This window comes from Corvus brachyrhynchos, unplaced genomic scaffold (genome assembly GCF_000691975.1).
Source record: "Corvus brachyrhynchos isolate BGI_N302 unplaced genomic scaffold, ASM69197v1 scaffold26, whole genome shotgun sequence".
In the NCBI taxonomy this organism is placed as follows: domain Eukaryota; kingdom Metazoa; phylum Chordata; class Aves; order Passeriformes; family Corvidae; genus Corvus; species Corvus brachyrhynchos.
Window position 1 is genome coordinate 5,354,320 of NW_008239324.1, and position 19,830 is coordinate 5,374,149.

The 19,830-nt window shown below is 40.9% G+C and overlaps 1 protein-coding gene across 1 annotated transcript in view; it reads right to left on the minus strand.

Annotated features, from left to right (window-relative positions):
- CNOT1 (CCR4-NOT transcription complex subunit 1) overlaps positions 1-14,403 on the minus strand; it is a 50,076-nt gene extending 35,673 nt beyond the window's left edge. The window contains 12 exon segments of the mRNA XM_008638748.2: positions 1,355-1,595; positions 2,540-2,667; positions 3,204-3,374; positions 4,525-4,635; positions 4,916-5,042; positions 6,867-7,035; positions 8,283-8,486; positions 8,867-8,921; positions 9,029-9,097; positions 9,614-9,712; positions 10,394-10,501; positions 14,124-14,403. Of these exon segments, the coding sequence (XP_008636970.1) occupies positions 1,355-1,595; positions 2,540-2,667; positions 3,204-3,374; positions 4,525-4,635; positions 4,916-5,042; positions 6,867-7,035; positions 8,283-8,486; positions 8,867-8,921; positions 9,029-9,097; positions 9,614-9,712; positions 10,394-10,501; positions 14,124-14,225 (1,584 nt within the window). The 5' untranslated portion in view covers positions 14,226-14,403.
- Between the last annotated feature and the right edge of the window lie 5,427 nt (positions 14,404-19,830).

Consider the following 19,830-nt stretch of genomic DNA (forward strand, 5'->3'; position numbering starts at 1 on the left):
TCTGATTTGAGCTCCTCCTATGCAAAAATAAACTATCCAGGAGCTACAAGAAAAGGATGTAGCATGACTGCAAATGGTAGATACGTACATCCCCATCTCTTTCCTACCACTGTCCAGGACCAACTCCTCTCTATTGTAGACTAATTGCTTTTACACTACATAAACATTTACAAAATGTTACACCTGACATGATGCCCTGAAGTGAAAATTCAGTATCACGTCTTAAAAAGAAAAACATGGTATCTAGATCTTTACTCATAGAGGGGTAATTTTAAACTACAACACAAGTAAGATTTTTATGGCAGCAAGGGTTTTTGCTTAAAGGAAAAGTAAAACACCCTTATGTCATGGAATGGCTCCATGTCCCACGGCAATCATCCTTCAGTGCCCTGATCTGAGACCTACCCTGTGGAAAAATTGCCTTTTCTGCCATTTCAAGACCTCATGCAAAAAGCATCTCACTTCTACCCCTCATCCTTCAATTTAAAGACTTCCATCAGGAAAATATGAAATGCATGACCATTCATAGCATGACCTCAGAGGTCAAGCTTCTTGCCATTAACTCTACTCTAGATGAACAGGGAAACTTGTTTGCTAAAGCAGATTCCCTCTGACCCCAGAGGCTTCCTCTGCTTTAAATTTCTTATGACTTCTCTTTGTTTAACTACCAGTGCACACAATGATGAAGGCCACACCAAACAAAACATCCATTAGATGTATGGGATTTACATACACAGCTACCATTATCCCTACATGGAAGCTCTCCTTGAAAAAGGTCAGCAGCCAGTCCCGAGTTTTCAGAAAACACCCAGACTCGGAAAACTTATGGTGCAGGTAGTTTCTTTATGCCTAGAACAGCCTTCATCTTTTTGGCAAGTACAAAGGAGACTATTTTGGTTTAAACCTTTTCACCTCTTACTACTTCAGGTTTTTACACTTCAAATGTGTGAGGCTGAGAGTTGAGGGGGCAGGGTGGGTGATGTTGTTGTGAGGTTTTTCATGGTTTCTTTTGTTGGGTTGTTTGGTTTTGCATTTTTTTCCCTTTTTTTTTTTTTTAAATAAAGCTGTGGTCAACTTTGTTTAAAACTAAGGTTTAAAAAAGTCAGACTTAACTTGGATCTCTCTACTTTTCCAGGAATATTTTCTCAGTGAATATTATTGAAAACCAAACTGCAACAGTTTGCTTCAAGTCAGGGAAGAGACATCCCATTACTCTGCTTGAACCACGGATCATTTACCTCTTGGGTTTTAAACTGACCAGTTCATAAACCAATACAAACATTGTTGTTTTAACTGTTCAATCCATTTAACAAGCTTTTAAGTTACAGGAGCAAACTACAGTGAAAATACTTACCTGTCCATGCCATGCATAGTGCAAAATGATGGCTGAGTTGGGATGGTTGCCAAGGAAAATCGGCATGAGCGTGGAGATGAGTTCATGGCGCAAGGTATGCCAGGAGGTGTTGATCTGCAATAAGGCCAATACCAGCATATCCGGGCAATGCTTGATAGGAAAACTGAAGAGCTGCTTAACCTGTTCATACTGCCCCACTTCTGCCAATCGTAACAGAGACTCTATCAAATCCAGGCTCTTCCTAACAAAAGAGAAGAAAAAACAAATAGACAACCCCCACCAAGTTACCAAGCAGCAAGTTTATAGGATCCTGGATTCCGGTATCTTATAGCAACAACTGTAAGGACATATAAAGCAACACCCACTGCAAACAACCTGACACTGCAGCTCTTATGTACAATTAAGGCTGCGAGAAACCATGAAAAATAACTGAAGAGCTTAAGAGCTCCTGACTGTTAGGGAGGAGAGATAACTGAAAGCTGATGTTGAAGAAACTTGGCTTGGGGTGGGTCACTTGGATAATTTAACTTGAAATGTACTTTTTAAAACACCTCAAAGTCCCCAGTTGTGAAAGTTAGTGAAGATACTCTACTTGTTTTGCCTGCTTTATAGACAAGTGAGCATTGCCAATTTACTTGTATTCCTCGTCCTTCAATTCCCTATTCTGGGTCATATAATTGAGAAAGAAGCAAGTATCTTTACTGAAGTAAGGTACATGGCTATACTAAAAAAGGGGTGTAAAGGTCAGCTCAGAAAGTCACACCAGTCAGCTTTATGCTGTAACTCACCAATAGTCACAGACATTTACTAATTAAATTTTAGGACTTCTTTCATACAAGTAGAGCAAGTTTCTCTAATCACCCTGGGAAAGAGATTTAAATTTCAAACCACCTCTTCTAGCCCCTCCTTTCAGCTTGCAGGATATGCCAAAACACATCAGCAGAAACTCTCCAAACAAGCTGAAGACTACAACAAAAGCAAGGTATTGTGGAAGTACACAGGAACTTCTGACATGGTGAATAGTTTCACCAATCAAACACGTCACAAATACTAATGGCTGATCTACTACTGGTATGTACACAGCTACAATAAATCTGGCTGCATGAAAATAAAGCCACCTTTGACCAGACAACTAATCTTACTCTAACTCTATGTATGAAAAGCAGTTGAGAGCAGGTTTATTACCATGTAGCAATTTCTCGATTGTCATCCTCTGGTGGTGCTTTCAGGATGTCTGTGGCAACAGTATGGCAAGGGTAGTCAGCAAAACAGAAGATGTCAGGGTTTATGAGGGAATGTTGGATGAAGGAGAGCTGGAGTAAAAAAAGATGTCAAAAGTAGTTTAGATACTAGAGTTTCAGGGTCCTCCCACTTTATCAAGTGCCAAATTTTTGACAATGATACAAATCAACTAAGCAGCAGGGATGAGCCAGGCTTCACTGTGTGTTTTACGCAAGACTGAATCTCACACTTCTAGAATTTGAGAATGACTGATTACAGACGTGCTGAGGGTACTTGTTTGCACAAAGCTGTGGCCATTCTGTGTAACCAGGTAAGCATCCCAGGGCACTGCCATGCAGCAGCAGTTATATGCTGAGCTGCACTACACACCAGAACTCTGCTGAGGTCAAAGGTATGGTCACAGTGCACAGCAAGTAACCATGTCCCACACAATGCAGTCAATTACACACTGTACTTCTGTAATACACTTGAGGCTTGTGCCTTACAGGCCAAGGTCTCAAATGTGGATTATCTAAACACTCACAGTACTGATCTCCATTTATCATTCAAGAAATTCAGGAACTTCTCAAATATTCTACAGATAGAGCAAACACGTTGGTAAACTCACCTGGCCCTCTGCATGCTTCCAAGGTCTGTATATGGCATTAACTGGAAAAACCTCCATTCCCAGCCCTCTCTGGATGCCAAAGACTACAATATGCAGGCCCTTGCTATCACGAATCTGAAATCCTGGATGGTCCAATTCGTACGTTACTACTTTGAAGTCCAGGCTAGGGTTCTGCAACCAGACAAACAAGGGTTGTCAGCCCTGCACATTACAATCTTCAGTACTGTCATGAAAGAACCCCTCTTCAGCAGTACTGTATCCAGCTTAACATGCACCTAAGTTTTAGTTGAAAGCAAGGGTTTTGTTTTAAAAAGAGATGTATTTACATGGTGAATGTGAGAATTCGATGCAAGTTAATGTTTTAAACTACCCTATGAAACTGCACTCCCCAGCACTACAGTAGCTGTGTATCCTTCCAAACATTTCATTAACAAGTCTTTAAAAACCCCAAACATATTATCCTTTCTTAGCATACTAACTTATTCCTTTCTTAGGCTTCCACACCCTCTAAAAAAGGCAGAAGGGTCTGACCTGCTGGCAAGCAGAACTTGCTCCTCCTTTTGCAAAAGAAACGCCAAGTCCTTGTAAAGCACCTACTGTATTTTCAGGAACAGTGTGAAACAATACTGATGAGAGAGCTTGGCGGGAACTGTGGCCATTATGTAACACAGACCACTCTTTTCAGAGACAGGTGAGCACCAGAGACAAAACTATTTTATGGCCCAAGTTTCAGAAAAACAAAACAGTGACTTCTCCATACATTAGAGGGAACATACAGAAAAAATCCCACCCAGTGTAAGGCAAGCAAAGGAAATGGTATTCATGTTTAACTGAATACATGACAAAAATCACTGCTTGTACAGTGGTGGAAAACCTTTCCTATTTCTATAGTGTCATCATACCTAAAAAGCAAGAAACAAGAGTTTTGGAATGAGCAGCTATAAAAATACTTTCATTTCATTTTCATCACTAATGCCTACAGTAAGACATTTTCCAAAACAAGGCTGATGCACAAAACTTTACACTGTCAGAAATACACTGAAACACAAAAACCCTCAGAGAACATATACTGGAGTATACAGGAGCAGTGTGGAATGAACCTCAAACTACACCCACATTACTAATTCAAGTAGCTTCTATTTCTCAGAATTCCTCAAAATTTTCTTGTTCATGAAGAAAAAAAAACCCAAGCATTTAAGTACAGTTACATTACAGAGATTCAAAGTTATTCAGGCTGTTGGGAGCTTAAAAAGGTTTATAATCACACTGAGATATGCCCTGCTTTCTCCACATAAAAGACCAAGATGCTCTCAAGACTTACCAGCTCTTTAAGAACATCAATCAAGACCTCCACATTCCAGGTATGGGCTTGGCTTCCGTCACTCTTATCTTTGCCATCACTCCAAATCCCACTGCCAGGAGCCGAAATAGACTGCAAGTCAAATACACTGAATCAAACACTAGTAAAAAATAAAGCAGTCTCAACACCCACTGGCTACAGAACTCCCTGCACTAGAAAGGTATAAACAGAAGTTCAGACTAGTAATGACATCAGCTGAACATTTCTGAGAATCTTTCATTCACAGAAGTATTACAGACATTTACAGTAGAACAGGTATTGAATAATGTAAGCAATTGTTAAGTTCCTAGAGGCCAGCATTTCAACGCCTTCTTCTGCTGAAATATAATCCACAGCACAACAGGCCACTCACTTGTAATGGAATACCATCCGTCAATCCTGAATGAGTTCGAGCCATCATCCCCAAAACCCTGGCAACCTGGGCAGCCGTGACTTCCCGAACACCAAACTGCACGATTATGTTGCGACATTCTTCAACACTAAGATGCAACAAAACAGAGAGATCTTATAGAAAATCAGGTTTCACTGCAGCACAATGCAAGACTCCAGTCAAGTTAGTCAAATAATCCAACACAGCAAAATTCCAGGACAATCAAGAAGAAAAATTCAGTAGACAATCTGAGCAATTATTTCCACGAAATACACTGTGCCACGTTTCAAAGCCACATGTACTGAAGTGACAGGGATGTCAGAGATGTTTCACAGGCTATGCTCTGTCAAAGCAAAAGCACAGGGTAGGTTTAGCACTCTTCTTGGTAGCACTCTTTCACTATTGACCTGTGACACAGAGCTTCAAAGACTCAAGTTTTTTGCTACCTTAAAGTGAAACAAAGGCCTTGAGAATGCATGTTTCAAAATGCTGATGTGCACTATTCAAAGGTAAGCTCTGAATGTTTGCCTTTCAGCCTGATACAAGTCATGGCATCCCTGAGCAGAGGGCACCAGCAAAAACCTCCCAGGAGCCAAGAGAGAAAACAATGAGCAGATGCCTGAGTTTCAACTGCAGAACTGAAGGCTTTTTTTACAGTTTTTTTTTCCATTTTGTGAACACTTCATAACTAGGCCACGAAGATTTATATAGCATGAGTATATAAACTGTTTTATTAACAGGCATGTCTTAACAAAGGAAATAGTTCAGTATCTTCCAACACATGGTGTTTTTATTTCCTGGTTTAAACAGAAACTCATGTTAATACCTTTGAGACTTCATCACCTCCCCAAAGTAATCAATAGTCCTTCTCTTTAAAGACAGAATCATTTAATTCTACCTTATGCTTCTTACAAAATGCATGTTAGCTTCACTCTGAGGGCTAAGGCCCCCTTTAAAACCAGCTGCACACTTGAAATAAACCTTTAACTTACTCAAATTAACTCTTCAGTAGACAGCTTCTGACTAGTTTCTCCTTTCACATTCCTAGTAACCACTCCAATTCACACATGTCTATAAACAAGAAGCCCATGTAATGAGGTACTTGTGCTAGGTGCTATAAGCGAAGAATTTTAGTCCTGCTGACATGACTCCCCATAAACACACACACCTGTATGGACAACAACATGTTTCACATGGCTCCAGCAAGTCCAGAGCTGCCCCTCTAATGTTTCAGACTGGGGTAGGGAGCAAGAATATGGAACACTGCTGAGGACGTGGGCAATGTATGCCTACCAAAATACACGCAAACCCAGGATGAGTTTAATACAGTTGTATTTTTACCAAAACGAGCCTAACCAGGCAAAAACTGGTGCAACTGTCAAGATACTCTAGCAATTCACTACAATAATTTGAGTCTACAGCTACCAAATCTCAGCCATTAGCAGTCATTTGATCAGTACCACACTGATGAAAATCCAGTACAAACAGAAAGTTGCTGCTGGTCTACTTTCTTGAAGTGAGACCATCTTCAGTTCTTCTATAACCTATGTCATGTGGACAGTGAGCTAAGAGGAGCCTGGCACAGGAGTTCTTCCAAAACTCTAGTAGGATTTAGCTGGAATTTATGTCTACCCACTTTCGTTTTCACTTAAAAAAGGGTGATAGTCAAATTCTTATGAAACCTTCACAAATGTGAATCCTTTTATGTAGCACTTCTTCCCATAACAAAATCCTATACAGCGTCCATAGACATGTAATACACATTAGAAGAAAGCAAAATATAACAGAAATCCAAATAAACTACCTCCTAATACTTGATAAGATTCTAGTTATTTTAGTAATTAAAGTGTTCCTTACCCTTTGTCTCAAGAAACAAGAAAGAAAACCACCACCACCCAAAATTACATGCTTGAAAATTACATTTCCTACAAACCTTGCACAAAAGCCATAGCCAACTTCTTGCATGAAATCTGCCAGAGAACTCTCCATCATGGTTTTGGCTATCCCTCCAGAATCAGGCAGGATCCTGTCCATTAGAATGTCCCGTTTTTCAGGGTATAGAAGTGGTGCAAGCACCACAGGGCAACGCTCCTGGGGAAAATCTAAAGGCAAGAGTAACAAAGTGTCAAAACACCCAGAACACTAGTTGCATGTTGAAAGACTATTCAAAATTATTCCTCGGCTGTGCTAGAGCCGGCCTGCTGCTGCAGAAATCAAGAGGGCACTGATGCAGCATCCCTCCATCCCATTCTCAGTTCTCTACTCGCACTGGGATATTCCGAGAGAAAAAGAATGTAAACTAGACTAGGTTCATGCAGGTTCACTGCAGTTCTGCAGCTGCCCAAAAGGCCAGCAGCTGTGCTGGTGTAAGTTTACAACTAGACTGTTACTAACAGTGGTCATCCAAAAAAAGCACAGAGCAGGAAAATAATAGAGCAGTCCAGCAAAAGCTGCTCCTCCAACTCAGGAAATATTAGGAAACAAAGGATCTGCTACTGAGGCTAAGAAATATAGCAAATGTAATGCAGGCACTTGGGCATGGAAAGAGTAAATACTCCTTTTTTCCTTCCTGGGAGGCAAAGTTTAACAGAGACGAGTAATGGCGGATCAGATCTGTGGGTGAGAGTTCTGCTCACAGTGGAGAGCCGCAAAGACAACTTGTGGGTGGGCCTTCCTGAGACAGCACCATCTTTAAGATGACACATAACATCTCCATACCCTCCAGGGCCACTCAGAGAAGAGTTCCCAATTTCCCAAAGCAAAGTATCAGGAATTACACAAGCTAATACACTAATCTTTATTAAAATAAGTATGAACTAAGAAGTTACATTTAAACAATTAGAACAAATATTTTGCTTTTGTATGAAGGGTAGCTTCCTCTAAGTCTGAGAAATGAACCAGAGTTTAACTCAGAAGCACCTCGCTCACTGTGCTCGTGTTTTGTCACGGATCTGCATCTAATATAATAAAACAGTGCTTAAAATGCACCTGTTTGAAATGGCAATGTATGTTCCTTACTCTGTAAGAGGGTTTTCAACTACAGTGCACTGAGCTGCTTTAGTTAAATCCACAAATACCATTCCATACAGACTTGAATATCCCTTACTCAATGTTTATTTATCACAACTTTTCAAAAACATGAGACCACATTACTGCTCTTTGAAAGCAAAACAGTACATTAGGACCCAATACCAGAACAGTGGTACTTTACCGTCAGTTTAGAAACTATGAAAATGTACTGAGTTCTAATTCAGCAAGCTCCCAACCACTTCAGCACTCTGCACTGACAGCAAGTAATGAAAATCAATTTCAAAATCTGCATCTGGTCAGGCTTCTTGAACCAACTTACCTCTACGTAATGTTTTGAGGAAAGCGTCAATCTGCTCCTGTCCTACCCCAAAGGCTCCCTTCTGCCCAAAGAGGAGATGGGAGAGGAGAAGGTGCAGGACCTCTATTGCAATATCTTGGAAGCCACCTTCTTGATTTCCACTGACGTCCGCGTCAATGTAAGAGCGCAAAAGATCCGGGAGTTTCTGTTTGATAAACTGGGCAGCTTTTGGAAACAGAAGAGGTTAGAGTCAAAACCTGGGATTCTGTTTTAATATGAGATTCATTTAGCTAGGTACCATTCTCTTAATTTGAGTTTGTCTACCACAAGCCACAACAGTTCAGATTTAAACAGAAATCTCATACCTGAGAACTCAAATATTAATGGACAACTACAAGTAAAGATATCACAACATCCCAACTTGATTCACTATCAAGCAAGTAATTCATGAAACAGTCCTCCAACTTCATGTAAGATGACTGTGTTACCTATTGCCCCTCCTAATGGCACCACTGATTGCAAAGTCAGGTCAGGCCCCATCTACCCGTCTAGAAAGCCCATTGCTGAAAAAGGCTGTCTCTGCTGCAGTACTTCAGAAAACTTACCAAAACCTCGCAGATCTGAGCTGAAAGAGTTCAGTAAAGCCAGACCAAAAATTACCTACAAACAAAAACAAACATCATAGTAAGGAGACCTCATCCTTTTTAACTAGCTAAGTAAAAAAAAAAAAAAAAAATTAAAGTATTTTTGAAGTAAGTGTTACCTACCTCTTGAACTTTACTTAATTTGATGACTTTACTCAATTGGGCAAATAAATGAGGTGAAGGCTTTAGACTCTGAAACAGGTAAGAAGAGTAACATGAAAGCTGTTGTGGGATTAGTCTAATTTGCAATGTGTCAGACTATCTAAAGTCTATTTGCAAGCTTGGAATATTAGCAACTACTCTGCTGCAGGTTAACACAAAGCTTCTATGGCTAAACAGCTTTCCAACTACTTTTGAATACATCTAATCTAAAAGCTTCTTACATATATGCCACTATTAAACCACAATCACGGCTTTTATATTGAAAGAAACAGGAGTACTGATGATTTATTTTGCTTCTCTTGCAGCAAACAAGCGATAAGGTACAAACATTAGATAAAGTACTAAAATTAAGTCTGCAGTCATTCTGAGTGATTGACTGACTTGCTTAGTTTAACAAAAAAAAAAAAAAAAAACCCACACCAACCAGGCAAGCTCAGTTTTTGAAGATTTTACTACAAGGGAACACAAGAGAAAACCAGCTAGTTTCCTAGAGACCAATTCAGTGCAGTTTCTGACACTGGGATCCCCTTCAAGAAGTATACAAACCTTCTGATAGTGCAAGGGATTGTCAATGGCGTATGACAGCGTCGAGATAAAGTTTGGTTTTGTAATCAGCGACGCACACTCCTGGATCAGAAACTGAGTCTGAAAAGAACAAGGTAACTTGAAGACTCACAGTTTCGTAACAGCACAATAAAAATAAACTACTATCCACTGTGTACAGAAAAACTAAAAGATAAAGTACTTATGTAAGTGCCCAAATTCCCACTAACATCAACTAGCTTCTTTTCATTTAAGCTTTCTTCAGGTTTGCTTTGCTTTTAAGACTGACAAAGTGACGAAACATTCCCCATCATACTTGCAATGTTTTGCTTTCTGTAAACATCCTCACAGATTGCAACAGACAATCCAAGAGTATTTGATTCATGGTTATGAGCTAAAAAGTCTGCGGCAAAATTGCTTAAGGATGAAAACACTCCCACCAATACACATAGCACCACAAGTGTCAGCTAGTGGATCTGGACAAACACTTAAAATACACAGAAAGGCTTTCAAACTACAGCACTGCATGTGGTAAAAAGAGCATTTGTACTGATGCAACTTGGTTTTTTCCACATCAAGAGATTATAAGCCAGGAATCAGCAATATATCTTCTCACCTGAGGATTGGTAAAAAGTTCTTGCAGTTGAAAGGCCATATAACCAGAAAAGAAGTGTGTTTGAAGCTACTGCTTCTAACCTGCCTTTGTGCTTGACCTGGATCAAATCCCACCGCAGATTTTTAACAATCAAAACTAATAAACAGAAGTGTTGGTGTAAACTGTACCTGATGAAAATCTTTGCCACTGCTTTTACCATCGCCACTGAAATCCACGTGCGAGAATAGACAGCGTAGTAAATGCCTGTCTGCCTCGGGACCGTGCCTATTCACAATCTGGAAAAAAGTATCAAAAAACCAGCTTAGTAGCAGTCATAACAGAGCAAGATCTGGGTCTAGTACCATGGATACAGCAGTACTTCTAGTAGTTAAATCATCTACAGTTTCAACAAAACTGCTGTAAGTGTTCCTTTTAATCAGTATCCTAGAAACCACGCCATTGATCCCATCTGCAAACAAATGTATAAACAAAGAGAATCTAGCCAGACACAAGTCACTGACACAGAAGCCATCCATGTCAGGGGTGGTATTCTTAAAAAGTAAAAAGGGGTTTTCAAGCCACCCCAAGGATTCTGCCACCAAAGCAGCTCAAACTCCACACAGTACCATGGCCTCATTTTTCCCCAGTTTTTCCCATAGCTGCAGTGCCTAACTCTGCAAGAACACAACCATGGGACAGCACCTGTGCAATGCCTGTATAGCACCAATTTCTCTAAAAGACAAGCCATCATAAGACACCTTCACTGATCTTGCAAGCAGCTTTTGCCCTGTCTCCTGGCCATGACTGACCTGACTGCTTCTGCTCCAGAGTCTTTTAAGACTTAAGGGAATATTACATAGAAAGTTTTTTCTGACATCTGGCAACACTTTTCCCACTGTCTCCCCTTTTCTAGCTCCAGGAGAGACACAAATGTGCTAGCAAAAACCTGCAGCTCTGGCTCTGGTCTGACTGCTTCCACCCAGTCCACTGCTTCACCCGTCACGAATGTTCTTGTTTGCCAGTAGATTCTTTGTGCAAAGAGACAAACAGGGCTGCTTTAGGCTCTGTCTGCTCGAGCTCTGATGTTTGACTGTTTTCATCTCAATTTTTCTACTGTTATCTGACGCTATGCCTCCCTTTCCCACAGAACCTGCTTATTCCAGTGGCTGCCAAGTTTTGTTCTACTACTGGAAAGAAACTTCCAAGTCAGACCTAGCTCTGCTTCTTGACCAGAGGCTATAATATACATGCCTGTGGTATGTCAATCCAGAGTAAACAGCCCAGCTGTGGTGACAGCTCTGCCTTTGAAGGCAGCCATACCCCAGGACCAGGAACATGCTCAGATTGGTGCAAAAGGCAGCAAACCTGAATTGACAGCAAATTCTACTACCTAGCTCAAGCTTCAGAAAACAGGCAGTTTGTTTAGGCAATCCAAATCAAATACAAAGACCTGGATGTGGTAACAAGACTGACATAAAGCTCGATCAATTTCCTAAGGAACTGCTTGGTGCTGTGACCAAGATGAATTCATCAAAGTAAACAGATGCCAAAGAAAACCATACATACTAAAGCTCTCCACACAACTTTTCTGCATCAGTAGTAGATTGCTTCCTTGCACTGAGGTATCTTCCAAAGGACAATGACTTGAAAACTTAACATATGGGAAAGAAGGGAAGAGAAGGCTAGAAGTGCAGCATATCATCTTTCAAATCTAACTACATTCACAAAAAAAGCTCTTCCAGGAAACAAGGAATGAGAATTACTAGTTTTCTGAAGAAAGAGCTGAAAAAAACCTTTGTATTGGCAGCCTTGATATACATTTATGTGACAGTGTATCCAGCCATAAAATAAGATCGAAAGACTATTTTTTTACTGCAAGGGTGACAAAGCACTGACAGAGGCTGCCCAGAAAGGTTGTGGAGTCTTCATCCATGTTGGTACTCAAAAGCTGCCCAGACATATTCCTGGGTAACCCACTCTAAGTGACTGCTTGAGCAGCAGGTTGGACCAGATGACCTCCACAGCTCCCTTCCAACGTCAACCAGTCTGTGATTTAGGATAAAGCTTGAGCCACATGTATTTGGATTTATCAGCCAACATGTTTGGGCAAATACAGGATTAGACAAAAAATAACTCTGTTCTTCTAGATTCAAAAAGTTTTGCTTTCCTAGTTAAACTTGTCTACAAAGCCCGTTCCCCCTCTCCAACCAGGCTCTCCTTACCACTTCAGGAAAACAAGACCACAAAAACTCACTTCAGAGGAAGCCATGGTTTAGAATTTGTGTCTGACAAATGCATAAAATATTTTGGAGTTTTTAAAACATATATTCTATTTTTTTAAGCATTAGCTACGTTAAATGACTACTGATAGCACACTTAAAAAGAAATTAATTCCTCAAGCTTTGCCACTGTTACATTCAAGTGATGTATCTAAATATAAGTGTCATTTTGGTCAGCTGTGACAAGAACAACTCCAAATATGAATTCCCACAACTCTACATGCTTAGATGGAAACTTTGTAAAACTGAGTGAATCGTGCCAAACATTTACCCCAAGCAGTATACCATGAGGCAGAGTTACACCATGCACATATGTCTCTTCAACTAAGGAAATATTGTACTAGCAACCATAAAAATAAAGCAATACCAGGAAAATAAAATTTAAAAAAAAAGACAACAATGGATTAAGATTTTAGGAATTTAGTCTTAAAATTCTAGATCTGTTTTATAACCACACACAAACCAGCCATTTCCACAGACCAGGTTCCAGTCTCTCATCACAGTGAGGCTGAGGCCTGCTGATGGGTAAGGAACAATCTGTCCCTGTTTTAGAGAGCTATGCTCCAACTGAATGGCAGATCAACCATATCTCCTCCCAAATCAAGTCATGCTTCAGTCACACCTTGCTGCAAAAACCATCTGTTGAAACTAACAGTGATCAAAAGGACAGCATGATCCCAAATGAGCCCCTGGAGTACTGAACTTGCAAAAACACGGAAAAGTTAGAAAAGTTACAAGAGACCTATTCCATCTTACATTTAAAGCAGCCAATAATGCTGAAATCACTCTCACCTCAAGATAAGAAATGAATGCACTTTTAATGACATCAAATGTTACAGAACTCACTGCTTAAGCCCTCTGGCCTTCTAATCTGATTCAAATCGCTGCAGGATTGCACTGCTGCAGGAAAAAACCCAACGTTAAGTGTCCCAGCTGTCTGCTGGGAACTGAACTAAACCAGTTTCTAAAACTAGCTCAGTAGCATTCACTTCCTCCCAAGCACTCCTCTGCAGATAATGCTTTTCAGTCCACCCTGCAAGTCAGAGCTATTTTTAAAAAGGTCAGTTAAGCCAGAATTCTTGCCCAGATCACAGATATTTGGGTCTCAACATGCAGTTACTCTGCCTGCCTTCTGAAAACTCCGGGCCAAGACAGTCAGCTTGGCTTCACCATCAAGCCATGAGTCACTGAACGAAAACAAGAAAAAAACTTCCATCAAGGGAGGAAAGAGCATTCAGAGGTAAATTACAACATACTCATGCTTTCAGTGCAACAGCTCTGAATACTGAATATATACGTTTTCCTTCCCTTCCCAATCAGTGTTCCATTGAATGTCCAAAAGTGGAAAGATTTAACCTGGAGAAGGAGTTAGGAAAGCTTTTCATACCGCTTTTCAGGAGCGGCAGTTAATTCTGATATTCAACTACAAAGTTAATACTGGTCTCAGCTCTGAGCTGCATTCCATGACTTGGCAGATGAACCAGCAGGACTATGAGACACACCCTGCAATTCCCAACACCATGGAAAACAGCAAACAGTAACATACACAAGAGCACCGCAGAGTACAAACTCAAACGAGAAGAGAAACTCCAGTTCTCTTTCCAAACTTTATTGTGTAGCACTGTATCACTTTACTTACATGCTGTATTTCCTGCTGGCTGGCTCGGTAGTTTTTCTTGGTTAAATTGTCCACCAGGTAGCTGATTTGAGACAAGGCCAGCGAGAGCGAGTCAAGATTCATTGCTGGTTGGGGCGGAAGCAGGCGGCCGAGCCCGGCGCAAAATCACCATTATTCCCCTTTAGTCACCTCAGAGACAGGTCAATTTTTTTCCCCCAATGAGCCTGTATCTGTTTCTGTGTTACTTGCTTCAGCTCTTCTTTCTCAGTTGTTGTAGTCTGTTCTGAAACATGGCACCTGGAAAACAGCATTAAATTAGATCTAAGTTCTGTAGCAATGTCACGTAACTATGTTCACAAGGAAAATGAAGTACTGTTAAGTTTTCATAACACAAGCTCAGTTGTTTTTACACTACCTGACCACTTTTATTTGTTTCTGCATTCTGCAGTCTGAAAGAGCCAGCAAACAGCTCAGTCAGAAGAATGACTTTCAGCACCATAAGAAAGAAGAAAATGAGATGAATAATGAATTAGACACCACACAGCAACAATCAGAGGTCAGAATCATTCAAAGCATTGATCACAAATTAATTTTAAAAACGCGCTTTTACCATCTCTGCTATATTTTGCCTCAGTACATCCAAGCCTCAACCCTGCACACCAAAACAAGCAATCGTGAATGAGCAACACACAAAGAACTGCAATAAACTAACCCTAACATTTGGCTTATACTGAAACAGCTTTCCAGTAAGCTACAACAGCAGAGCTTGCCAGCTTAATAAATTTCTATGACAACACAAAACTTGGCACTTGACATCTCATCTGTTAAATTACAGATTGCCAGTGTGACAAAATTGCATCCCAAAGCATGTCCTGCATATCCAACAGTGTGAGGAGTCTCGAAGGAAGCAGCACTGTGCATTATCAGAGGCAGAATCAAGCTGGAGTCACTGCTTGGAAGCTCACAAAACCCAAAGGTCACTGGGCTTTACGCCAAGAGTCTGAGAATCCCTTTTTCAGAATAAAAACTGTTGTTCTGCTGTCTTGGCTCCATGGTGAAAACCACCAGTACACGATTTCTGCCTCATCATGGAGATGGATGGCTCGGGTGATGTGTTCGCCTGGCACGCGGAACTGAGGGTAAACCAGTCCAGGGAGCGTTCCTGCAGCAGCACAGCTCGGCATGTTGGGCCTCCTTCTGCCAGGATCCAACAGCAGCAGCACACAGGAAGCTGAACAGGCTGTGCTGGGTACCATTAGAACTCTTCTTCCCATCTCCCTTTATACAAAGGTTTTCACTTGCTTACACTTGAAACTATACCTTATTTAACATTTGCCTACACTTCAAAACACCGGGAGCAACAAATCCTATCAGAGGCAAGGAAGACCACTGTGCTCTTTGAAAAAGTTTATTATATTACATAAATATAAGGGTAAATTATTTGTAAGAAAAGTCAAATCAACTGACTTCCAGACTTTCCTTATGCCATAGAAAACCCCGACTACTCAATGAAGGTATGCAAGATCCTTCTTATGCAACAAAACTTACATCTCACAAAGAACGAATTTTCAAGCAGTAATACTGAAAGCATTCTTCAGTGACAAGGCAGTTGGTCTCTGAAAGAATTTCAGAGCGTGTCTAAAACTGCAGTGAGAAGAATTACACAAAACTTCCATTTCTTTTTAGTACATCTGACAAGCTAGAATTCATTACCTTAATGTATAAAGGTTTAAAAGGCCACTGACTGTGGAACATCTTTGTAGAAGGGAGGACTGGCACAAAAGTTTAAAAAGATTTCTCAGTAGTACAGTACCTGACTTTTTTTTTTTTAATAACCTTTAAATTCCTCTTTTGGAATAACCTAGAAAATGTCACTGGGTTTGGCAAGTACATGCATTCCAAGACAATCTTACTGGCAAAGTTTAACATATATGACCAATATAAAGCTTCTGAAAAGCATTTGTTAAAAATCAAGCACACAGACCTTGGCACAGTACTTGCACTTACTAAAACCAGCAGTCAGCAAGGGGAATTCAGTCCCATCAGAGCACCAGATTACAGCAAGCAGACTGGAGAACTCACAGGCTGTTTGAGGTGCCTACAGGACATAACCCAAAACTTCAACTTTACCATTTTTTAAGGCAATAACAGAATTTCAGAGTTTGCCTTTCAGGCCCCTAGGAAGAAAAACCACACTTGTCTCGGCTTTTTTCCTCATACCAATACAAACAGCACAGCAATCACACCTACTCCATCCACCTAAAAACCAGGGCTTTTAGCACTGAAATTCTCAAGCTGGGCTCAAGCCTCCCTGCTGCCATACAACAAGCACCCTGCAGAGCACAAACACTGACCCTCCCACCCTATTAGCATCTCTGTTGTCTCCCAAAAAAGCAGGGAATGCTCTGATTGCAGGGAAGCAAAACAAGCTTTGCCACCTTCCAACTGCAAAATCTGGCAGTGCCACTGGAAAATCCAAGCTGGAGGCAAAATGGGATCTTCCCTTTCAGGGACGCCTCTTAAGGAAGAGCCTGAGCAAACATGCAGACTCAAGGACAGAACACAATAGCTGAGGAAACAGCTTCCTACTTATGTTCTAAACATATGGTTTGCACCGTGTGTATCCCGACACACAGCAAACCCTGACAGCTCCCACACACACAACATTAACAGCACTTCAGAGGTTCAAACCGTGCAACCTAACTTAGGAGAATACAGAGTAACCAAGGGAGAAGTGCCTGCACAGCAGAACTGCACAGATACCTCTCTGGTCATTCAGTGCAAGGCTAAAATTCAATTACTACAGCACTGATTAAGGAAGCTACGAATGCTATGTGAAGCAGACTTTATTTTTAAATCCATATCTCGTTAGTGGGAATGCATCTCTCTACAATGGCCTCAACAATTCAAGAAGCTTTCAGTCCATGGGACAAATCTGCCAGGTTCAGACAAGTCAGGCCTCAGCTACAGGGAGTTTATAAAAAAAATTTAGATTAACTGTCAAAATTAGCTACTTTCAGTCACAGATCCTATGATACAGTAATGGATTAAGATGCCCGGCACGGGATTCAGGAGCTCTTACAATATTGCTGTTTTATATTGTGCAATACAACCCATTTTAAAGAGATAAAAAATATTTACCAAATTCTACAGCATTACACACCCTAAATACTTCCTAAGGAAAATAAAAGCCCATCAGCAAAAAACATTTGGCATCTATTTCAGGAGATTTTTTTTCAAGAGCAGCGTTCTGTTGGATTAAAACATAAATGCAATAAAATTTTAGGCAAGAATCCAAAAATCACAAAATAGAGAGGGCCAATATGAAACCACCCATCAGGTGTGACAAAGACACTCCCTACTAACCAGAAATGACTAGCAGTAAGTAAGCCTTGATGCTGAGGTTGACAAACCTGAAATCTTCCACAAATTCAGAAACAGCCTCACAAAGAAAGTAATTTCAAAATTACTTTAACCTACCTTTGGATTTTTTTTCAGAATTTTGCAGAAGTAACTAACCATTTCCACTGGATTTCAAGAGCTGTATGATTTTAGGGCACTTGTGCTGCATGTGGAATAAAACAGCTCAAGTGACACAAACAGCAATGTGTTTGCTGATTAGGTTCTAAACTCCTGTCAAAAAACATCACATAAAACATGCTGAAGGGACCACTACTAAACCTGCTCTTCAGAACAGTCCTTTACCCTCTTTTCAAACCCATGAACAAACAGAACACTTGGAAGAGCAGCACACCTCTCTGAAGGCCCACACTGAGAGCAATCCAAGGGAGAAAGGTGGTTTTGAGTCACACTATACTTTGTATTTCAGGATGTCTACCACTTTGAAATCTACTGAGAAAAAAATCCCTACAGTGGAAGTCACATTAACAGTAAAATAATCTCCCAATTCATTACACCAGTTCAAATTCAGGTGTTTACAAACAGAAAAGCCACCTGAACATTCCATATACTGGAAAGCTGCACCCAATTCTAGTAAACTGGAAGTCACGAAGATTAGACACAGTAACTTTAGAGTGTGGCTGGATTAAGCACCTATGTTGTTCCCATGCACTCAGGCCAGTGAAGTTTCAGTTTGGAACCTACCTCAAACACATGAGACATGCATCAAACATGACATGGCTGCTTCAGGCATTTCCACGTCTCAACCTGGACTGTTTAAAAACAACAAACCCCAAGAAACTATCACTTCCCAATTTTCCTTCAGACAAGCACTGCAGAATAAAGTTTCTGCTGGAGGGAAGAAAAGGAGGGACCTGTTCTTAAAGCCTTCATGCTTTTTTTACCTTCCAGAAAGTGTTTTAAAACAGCTAAATGCTATTTCAAAAGTCAAGGAAAACTGCAGTATTCATACATCAGGGATGTTTATGGAACAAAAGAGAAATGTGGCTAAAAACGTGATGGCTTCAACCATGATTCCCAGTGATAACAATTCCCAACATGATTTAGTTATGTCCCATCATGGGGACACAAAACATTACTGTCCTCTATTCCTAAGTTATGTTTACACAGTTTCTCTTCCACTTACTCAGCTGAACACCAAGAGTGGCCATTTCAGCATAAATTAAAAACCTAGGAACACTATATAGGATAAATAGGATAAGCTATTTCTCCAAAGACACACACGTAGACAGCAAACTGGCTGTGAGTTTGATTTGGAGACACCAGACCAACAGCAGTAACAGTTAAGAGTGAATTTAAAAGCAAAAGGGCTGAAAGAATCAAAATAACAAACATGGAAAGGACAAACCAGTATATTACCAACTAAGTTTGCTTCCTGTTTATAAGACAGTCACCCTACCTAGATTCACCCTGCCTGTAAGTTTAGCCACTGCCAAAGTAGTTACCTTAGAAACAGGAAACACTTCAGTTGGGTACACTAAGAATGACTTGTCAGAGTCACACCTGTTTTGTTACCTACTTTAAGAAAAGTTCCTGAGAGCAGCTGCCATGCTTCCTTGCAACGAGTGGGACTCAGAAACAATCTGAGTACATGATGTACCAACAGACTAATGTTGTATTTTCAGTATTATCTCACTTCTGTTGTAAATACAGTCTAAACTGATTGTGGTTTGTTGAAATTAAACTGTGAGTATTCACGGGCCTTCTTGTATAAGGAATAAATGGTACTAATCCAAGTTAGAAAACTATTGCAAAGGAGCTGTTGTACCGACACAGCATCTGTCGAAACGACCAACTGTTGCTACTTCTAGTTTAGAATTATCCATTTTACTGGGCAGCATGTTTGTAACTGAAGGACAGCACTGAGAAGGATTTCTCCCATGTGGTCTGCAAGAAGGTTATGTCACCGGGTGATTTACTACAGCTCACTTTTTCCGTACTTTCTGTGGGCAAGTCGCAACAACAGCGATCTCCTACGGAGGCCGTCGAGCCCGGCCGGGGCAGGCCCGGCCCGGAGTCCTCAAAGCTCCACCTGTCACTACCGGCGTTACACAAGCGAAGGGGCAGAAATGAGCACAGTTTGAGATCTGCAAGAAGGTTATGTCACCGGGTGATTTACTACAGCTCACTTTTTCCGTACTTTCTGTGGGCAAGTCGCAACAACAGCGATCTCCTACGGAGGCCGTCGAGCCCGGCCGGGGCAGGCCCGGCCCGGAGTCCTCAAAGCTCCACCTGTCACTACCGGCGTTACACAAGCGAAGGGGCAGAAATGAGCACAGTTTGAGAGCTGGCGGTTTCCCCGCCGCCT